We start from the raw sequence: 8,638 nt of genomic DNA on the forward strand, positions 1-8,638 counted from the left end.
ATAGAAACCTTTTGGGTTCTATATAGAACCTTTAGAAGTGTCAGATATGAAGTACACGATAGAAACCTTTTGGGTTCTATATAGAACCTTTAGAAGTGTCAGATATGAAGTACACGATAGAAACCTTTTGGGTTCTATATAGAACCTTTAGAAGTGTCAGATATGAAGTACACGATAGAAACCTTTTGGGTTCTATATAGAACCTTTTTTTCTATGTAGAACCTTTCTGAAAAAGGCGTTGTTGCAAGTGCGCCCGCTGTCCATCTCTATGGGTGGATTCAAGGTCTAGCAACAGAGCCAATAAGATATAAGAACAGCGCACCCTGCTGTTGTGTTGAACATATATATCAAATCACATTTTTAGTTGTCATATGCACAGGATACAGCAGGGTGTATATGGTACAATAACATAATTTCTTGTGAGCTATCCTCTCAAACAGTGCAGCATCAATATAAAAAAAATATATTCAATAAAGGCAATAGATTGGGAAGAGGTACTGTATGCACAGATGACCACTATTTCCATATTTGCTTGTTTCAACACTTTGGTTCATGGATATTTTCCAGTCTTTATTCCAGACCTCCCACTCCCAGAACTTTGTCACAAATATCAAATGTGTCATAACAAAAACAGAAATGATTCCACTCAGAAGCCAACTCGGAAGGAACTCAGAAGCCAACTCTATACACATATTCTGCTTATGTTAGTAGGCCACATTTCCTCTTTCCCCTCACAGAGTTCCTAAATTAATGACTTTAGCTCATTCTATGGGCAATTGTAACGCTGTTAGGTCACAAAACACAAATGGCAAATCATGTGATAATCAGTGTGCCGTGGATTTAAGAGGATTGTCCAGTCTTGTCCAGTCTTTTACCCTGTGTAAACACATTACAGTGTTTACACAGGGTAAAAGACTGGACAATCCTCTTAAATCCACGGCACACTGATTATCACATGATTTGCCATTTGTGTTTTGTACAGGTCAGAGGTAAACATTCTAAATTATAGGCCTAGTCCTAGTATACCTGTGCAATATGCATGTATAATCACACACCCCATTCTAATGATTAACCAAGTGACTAAGAAGATTATATGATAAGTTTGAATTGTGACACTGCATTTTAGTTTAGTGGTGTTACTGGTGGAAAAATAATTGCTGGTCATTAAAGTGAAATAGACCAGATTTGTTTTGGTTGGGGGGGTTACCCTAATTGTTCTGGAATTATTGATCAATAACTGACATGTTTGAAATATATACCAAATATTATCTTATCACTCTGCTAAGATAACAAAAAATTGCAGCAAGTTTAGCAGGCATTATTTCGTTCAAAGAGTTCATCTTCTTGTTCGTTCATTGGGTTACACTAAAGTCATGATTTATATAATTATGCAAGTAGCCTACACTCGAGTCCTCAAAAGCGATTGGTCGACCAGAAACAGAAGGATTGTCCCCTGTAGAGCGAATCCCCCACCGCCTGCCATCGACATAGCTTCCACTCGTGAGTTTCGTAAGGATCTTGTGTAAGGCTGTTGTTACATAGTCTTCAATGGCTATTACATATATATGTAGTAGCTATCTACAGTGTTTCCAGAAGTCCGGAAAATTGTCAGTCGCTCACGTCGCATGTGAAGATGTATCCGAAAAGAAAAAGTGCAATGGATAGTAAAATTATTTCGGCAGAAATTGCTTTAGGTCTTGTTCTGTGTACAGCATATCGGATAATTTCGAAAAACATTTTCAGTCAACAGGTAGGCTATGTTTACATTACTTTTGATACAAGCTGAATTTATAATGGTAAGGTAGTAGGTAGGGGTTAGGAGAAAGATCAAATGAAAATGTAAGATGTTAATGCATGAGTAAGAAATCAATAGGCCTAGTTTTTGTCTTTTGACATATGCATTTTGAAAGTGTTATTTTCCCTTTTGTTCATGATCATTTCAAATTATAGCCCACTGTTTCTTGTCTATTGATTCTTGAAGAAGCTTTTCTCTTATAACATCAGTAACCCCCATACGGTTGATTTAGATCTATTGCTGCGTTCATGTGCTAATCGGAACTAGGAAACTTACATTTTCTACTTGCAAATACAGTATGTTTGAACGCGGCACGTATAACAACAACCAGTAATTCGAAGATGTCCAAGAGTCCTAGTTCCCGACTAGCATATGAACGCGGCATATGTGAGTCTTTGTAAACCTTGTAAACCAACAGTGTATACAATAGCTTCAAAATATATATTTAAAAAAACTATAATGTAAGTGCTTCTGGCATCCATCATCTATGAATTTGACATTGTTTCCATTTCTTCAGACACATCCCTCATCTTAATAGCAAACCAAGTGGCAGGGCTGCCATTTGTTTGCTTGAATTCAGGATTGTGACTTTAATCTGTGCATTTATTTTCTATTTCTTAGGAGGAGAGTCAACCTGTTGACAGTGAACAGTTTGAGCTAACAAGGTCACTAGTGTGTGTATGGCTTGCAAGCAACATAAAGTTCCTACTCATTAAATGCAACAGCAATCCAGTTTCACTGTCTGCACATTCAACATCCAGGCTGATTGTGAGTACTCCAAATCTCTCCTGAATTCATTAATTCATTGATTGTTTGTTTTTGACCAGGTAAGTTCACTGAGAACACATTCTCATTTACAGCAACAACCTGGGGAATAGTTACAGGGGAGAGGAGGGGGATGAATGAGCCAATTGGAAGTTGGGAATGATTAGCACCACAAACATAGGCACGGACACATGCATACAAAAACACAATATTGTGTTGTAGATATGTGGTAGTAGAGTAGGGGCCTGAGGGCACACACTTAATATGTTGCGAAATCTGTTGTGAATTTATTAGAATGATTTTAACATTGTAGAACTGCCTTAATTTTGCTGGGCCACAGGAAGAGTAGCTGCTGCCTTGGCAGCAGATAATGGGGATCCATCATAAATACAAATTAGGTGGCCATGATGGTATGAGGGACAGACTGTAAATTTGCAAGGACACCGGGGTTAACACCCCTACAATTACGATAAGTGCCATGGGGTCTTTAGTGACCACAGAGAGTCAGGTCTCCCGTTTAACGTCCCATCCGAAAGACGGATTGATTGGTTCAACCTTTTATGTTATCACTCTGCTAAGAAAAAACGAATTGCAGCAAGTTTAGCAGGTATTATTTCGTTCGAAGAGGTCATCTTCTGGTTCGTTCATTGGGTTACAATAAAGTCATGACTTGTATAAATATGCAGGTAGCCTACACTGAAATCCTCAAAAGCGATTGATCGACAAAAAACAGGGGGATTGTCTTCAAAAGATTGATTGATTTATTGAGTAATTGTCTATTTACAGGCATTTCTGGCACTTCTACTGGATAGCTGCTACGGAATTAATTATCAGAGACTATATACTAACGAAGTAAGTCACCCACTATTATTTGGTTGATATAGTATTGAAAGCTTAGAAATGCTTTTATCATAGGCTACTTGCTACTGCAAATGTTATTTCAAGTTGGTAATAGATTATTATTCTCAGCAGTGCCATATAACTATGAATAGAATAAGCCAGGGGTTCTTAAATGTTTTGAGCACGAGTCCAAAATGAGAAATTGACCATACCATGACCAAAATCGTCCTCCAACGACCCAATTTAAGAAGAAATTGTGTGTATTATAGATGTATTCTCGTAACTCGCAACCCACCATGCCCAGGGCCCACTTTGGCTCCCGACCCATAGTTTAATAAGAAACCCTGGGTTAGGTTATATGTGTATGTCAGGTTTTAAGTGCATAAATATTTTTTTCTCTAATGTTTTAATGATTAGATGTTGGATTGCGATTGTTTTCACTGACAGTCATTTTTTTCTCCTTCCTAGCGGCCTACAGTGGACATGGCCGTGTGTTCTTTCTTCATAGTGAGCAGTGTTGTCCTCTTCTTTTTGGACCACAGCCAGCTGCAGAGCAGAGTGGACTTGCGCATGATCTTCAGTGACTCTCAGAAGTTCTTCCTTCAGATGGACTTTTTTGCCACCTTTGTCTTTGGCCTCCTCTGGCTGGCCTTCCCCGATTGGCTCCTAGGATTCCAGGTAGGCTCTTAGTACCATAAAAATCTATGAAGCAAGATTTCACATTGTGGAGATGCGGGATGACTAAGAAAAGTCAGTAGCTTCCAGGTTCCAGTTTGAGAATGTGCTGTTACAAGAGGTGAAGAATGTTTCTGGAATAAATGTTTGCTTCACTCTTTCAGCCCATTACAGGTTCTGAGGACATCTTCCATCTTCACCTCAGTAGAGCCTTTGGCGCCATGATGGTGGGTGACAGTTTTGTCTCTTTTACAACACAGAATTTCCAACCCAACAAAGAAAAGCCATCCGTGTTCATAAGCCGAGCAGTGGTATGTGATATTTCAGCAACCTCTTATTTTTTTGTCTTTAAAATTATTTATTTTTTACAATAGAGAGTTCTGATACTTCCATATAAATACATATAATGTATTGAGAATAACACCCCATCATACACACCCCTCCCCACCCACACAAAAAGTTAATGTCAGGCAAGGCTGTGACTAGGTGGCAGTTTCACACAATGAAGGCCTACATGCCATGCTCCTCCCTATTCTGACTTGAGACCTGCATGCTTAACTGGAATTATCATGCAAGTCTGCCATTGATGTTACTGAATAATTTAGTGAAAGGTGACTGCAGTGTTTTCTCTTGGTTTTTCAGGGCAGCTTGGTGCTGCTGGTGTTCCTGGTCCACTCTCAGCTGACCACCTCTGCCTGGGCCCCTGCCCAGATCTGGTTTGGCCTGGTGGGAGCCAGCCTCTGGACAGGAAACTCCATCTTAGGTTACCTCAGCTCTAAACAACAAAATATGTAAGAAGTCCATTCACACAGACACAACAGTCACAACATAACGGGCAGAAGTTACATTGAACCCTCTTCTGTGTCCCACAAGACTGTTAGCCCGCTTAAGTGAAGTTGATCACGTGAGCATGGTTATTCAAACCACAGCTGTTGCATAGAAAGCAGAGGCAGATTCTCTGGGAACCTGGAGTGACTTCAAATGAGTGATTATTTATTGTTAAAAATGTCCATCCTATGTTGTTCAGTCTTATGATTTTCATACTTCACCATGAATGAGATGGTGATGGTCATTGCTGACAGAGGTGGAAAGAGACTCTTTGGAAATCTAAATGTCTAAATATACTGTACTGTACATTTGTAAATGTGTAACTCCTCTGAGAGGAGGTTAGAAGCCATCGGAGATTGTAAAAGACACTTGACCCTACCATTCCACTGTACAGAAGTGAATAGTAAGTATGCAGGCTCAGCCTTAGAAACATAATTATGAAATAACTTTTTAGGAACTATTGATGGGAAGCGTGGAGGTGTTGTAGCTGCACCCATATGACTAAATAGATGTAACTGACGTTGAAATTCTGTCAAGGAATAAAAGTGAAGGGAAATGTTACTCAGAAACATTGTGATATTCTAATCTAGTGCTTCCTTTTTATTTATCCTGCTCCAAGGCTAGAACTCTCTGTAACCACTAGATGGTGCTATGCACATGGCGATGGAGTGCCTCTGAATTGATTTGAATCATAGGGAATCTAGGTTTTAATAGCCCATCGTTCCTATCATTATATTTCCATGACATAGTCTGACCAGTTGAATCCAGGTGAAAGCTATCATCCCTTACTGATGTAACTTGTAAAATCCACTTCAATCAGTTTAAATTAAGGGGAGGAGACGGATTTTTAAGCCTTGAGACATGGCTTGTGTACAGGGTGAATGGGTGTAACGGATGTGAAACAGCTAGCTTAGTTAGCGGTGGTGCGCGCTAAATAGCGTTTCAATCGGTGACGTCACTTCCTCTGAGACCTTGAAGTAGTAGTTCCCCTTGCCCTGCAAGGGCTGCGGCTTTTGTGAAGCGATGGGTAACGATGCTTCGTGGGTGACTGTTGTTGATGTGTGCAGAGGGTCCTTGGTTCGCGCCCGGGTATGGGCGAGGGGACGGTCTAAAGTTATACTGTTACATGGGCAAGACAAAATATTTGAGTGCCTTTGAGCGGGGTATGGTAGTAGTAGGTGAGTGTGTCAAGAACTGCAACACTGCTGGATTTTCCACTCTCAACAGTTTCCTGTGGTCCACCACTCAAAGGACATCCAGCCAACTTGACACAACTGTAGTAAGCATTGGAGTCAACATGGGTCAGCATCACTGTGGAATGCTTTTGATACCTTGATACCTTGGCAAATTGAAGCTGTTCTGAGGGCAATAGGGGGTGCAACTCAATTCTAGGAAGGAGTTCCTGTTTTGTACACTCAGTGTATATGTTAGCTGTTGTGAATACTTCAAATTATATAGCACAATGAGTATATATTTTGATGATTGTGCATTGACAGTAATAGGTACACTCACTTCATAGGACAATTTTGGTTGTGAGCTAAAAACACTGACAGGTGCCCTGTCTTTCTATAAAACATCCTCACAACTGTTAGTCAATACTGACACCTTGACCTCGACCATGATCATGCTTATAAGAATTCACAACAACACAACATCAGAGAACTATAGAGGTTATTTAAATCAGTACAACTGCCAGTTGAGTACAGCAGAGAAGATTGAGGTTGAGGAAAAGGTTACTTGCCTCCACTGGTCCTGACTGCTGATGTGGTTGGATTACCAAACTTCCATTGCTCTTCATGTGCACTTCTCTCAGCTGGCCACATCCTTTGTAGTCACCCTAAGAAAAGGTGACTGAACCCTGAAAAACGGATACCAAATGACCGACTGTGCTCCGGTGTCTAATGAGCACACAAATGAAGCAGGTAAGCAGTTTACAGAGGAGAGGACAAACCTGGGACAATGAGCAAAACTGGTTGGAAAGATGTCTTTTGACTTTGAAAATACGTATTTTTAATAAGTTTTGCTTACTGTGGGGTGGAAATGGGTGCATCTGCAATGGCACTTTATTCCCTATGTCGTGCACAACTTTTGAAGTTGAGCACTACAAAAGGAAATGGGGTGCCATTTCAGACAACGTCTAAGTCACAACATGTCCTTACAGATTTCAAATAAATCAGTGTGGGTTAGAATGATCCATCCTCATGAAAGATGCAGATATTCTGTGAATAATAACAACACAAGTGTACTTGGTTATAACAGATATTTAAAAAATGTAATAAAGCTGCTTTCCTCTCATCAAGAGGTCAAGCAGGAAGTAGTACTCTATATGTTTGGAGTTTGGAGTGTTGCGCTCGCAAGTCAATAAGAGCCAGTGAGGTTGTTAGAGCCAGTGTGATCACACTTAGTGATTCACAATCACATGGCAAAGGCATTGGCAGCAAAGTATCCCCAGAGCCCAGCAATTCAAAAGTTGTCTATCTGGATTAACGCCTATAGGATAAGATTAAATGCATAGAAATATAATGAATAGAACTCGAGTCCCTATTCTAGTCAATTATTTGTCCATTCTATTCATTTCAATCCTATCCAATAGGCAAAATCCTGATAGATAACTTAAATCCCTAACAAAGGGATAGTTGATATACAATATATAATTAAACATGTCCCCATTAATGCAAATCCACTAGGCACAGATGTCAATTCAATGTTTAGTTTTGATTTAAATTTGGTTAATTTGTCAACTACCGTGAAATCAACAACAACAAAATCATCATGTCATTGGATTTAGATTCAAATGCAAAATTCCCTTGAATTTGATTCAACCAGTTTTTGCCCAGTGGGAAGGCTTTTGCACACCAATCATTTCCTGGTGTGGGAGGATTAGACTGTGCTGATAGCACACAAACACAAATCTGAAAGGCAAAGGCAATCAGTTGCTTCAAACTGCACTCCCGTGACATAATGTTTCAGTGTGGGTATCTTCTTCTCAATGGCATCTGTTCGCTCTTCCACTCATTTATATGTAACAATTCACAAATCACAACTTTATATATAAAATGATCCTGTGAACCCTGTCAATGTTTGTTTCCCCAACAGTTCTAATAAGAATCTGGCAATAAATGATCCTATGTCAATAATATTAAACTCTGAGTTCTGAAAAACATTTTTAAAATAAAAAATGTTAACATCATTGTACAGCACTTTGCTCCTTGTGACTCACTCTTCCTGTCTGCCAAAATTTCTAGATAGATAGAAAACCCACATTTTCCCAAAGTATCATCACCCTGCTGCTACAGACAGGATTCAATTAGTATTTGCTCGCCAAATACTTTAGCTGCACTTGATTGAGCTTGGCTGGCGCAAAGTAGTCAATGGAGTAGTCCCGAAAGTGGAAAATCCATCTAAGCCTTCCAGGTAGGCTCAATCAAACACAAAACATTTAAAAAAGAAAACAAATGATATTCAAACCCCGGTCTTTTATGCTAATGAGTAGGGACTCATCATGAACATTCGGTAGCCTGTGACCAAGTCTGGTCTGCCTCAGCGATCAACACATGCACGCATTCGCCTCTAATCTGTCTGCCCTCTCATTCCTATCTGTATAATAAAAATACAATAGGAGACAAGAGTTGGAACCTATATCGTATGTTGATCATAGGCCTTTGCCTTCAAAGGTATTATTTTCCACTAACAATGTGAATTTGCCAGCTGAAAAACGCATGTTGTTGCTGTCGG

General features: G+C 39.7%; 1 protein-coding gene across 2 annotated transcripts; it reads left to right on the forward strand.

Annotated features, from left to right (window-relative positions):
- Positions 1-1,451: 1,451 nt before the first annotated feature.
- On the forward strand, positions 1,452-8,093 carry LOC109871438 (uncharacterized). Of its 2 annotated transcripts, XM_020462340.2 has the most exons (6): positions 1,452-1,750; positions 2,417-2,563; positions 3,347-3,412; positions 3,869-4,078; positions 4,240-4,386; positions 4,718-8,093. In XM_020462340.2, exons 1-6 carry the CDS (start codon positions 1,634-1,636, stop codon positions 4,868-4,870), a joined length of 840 nt encoding a protein of 279 aa, XP_020317929.1. In that variant the 5' UTR covers positions 1,452-1,633; the 3' UTR covers positions 4,871-8,093. The 2 variants fall into 2 exon arrangements, with proteins under 2 accessions (XP_020317929.1, XP_031673711.1); XM_031817851.1 differs by lacking the exon at positions 3,347-3,412 and having other exon boundaries at positions 1,496-1,750; positions 4,718-5,488.
- Positions 8,094-8,638: the final 545 nt, after the last annotated feature.

This window comes from Oncorhynchus kisutch, linkage group LG3 (assembly GCF_002021735.2).
Source record: "Oncorhynchus kisutch isolate 150728-3 linkage group LG3, Okis_V2, whole genome shotgun sequence".
In the NCBI taxonomy this organism is placed as follows: domain Eukaryota; kingdom Metazoa; phylum Chordata; class Actinopteri; order Salmoniformes; family Salmonidae; genus Oncorhynchus; species Oncorhynchus kisutch.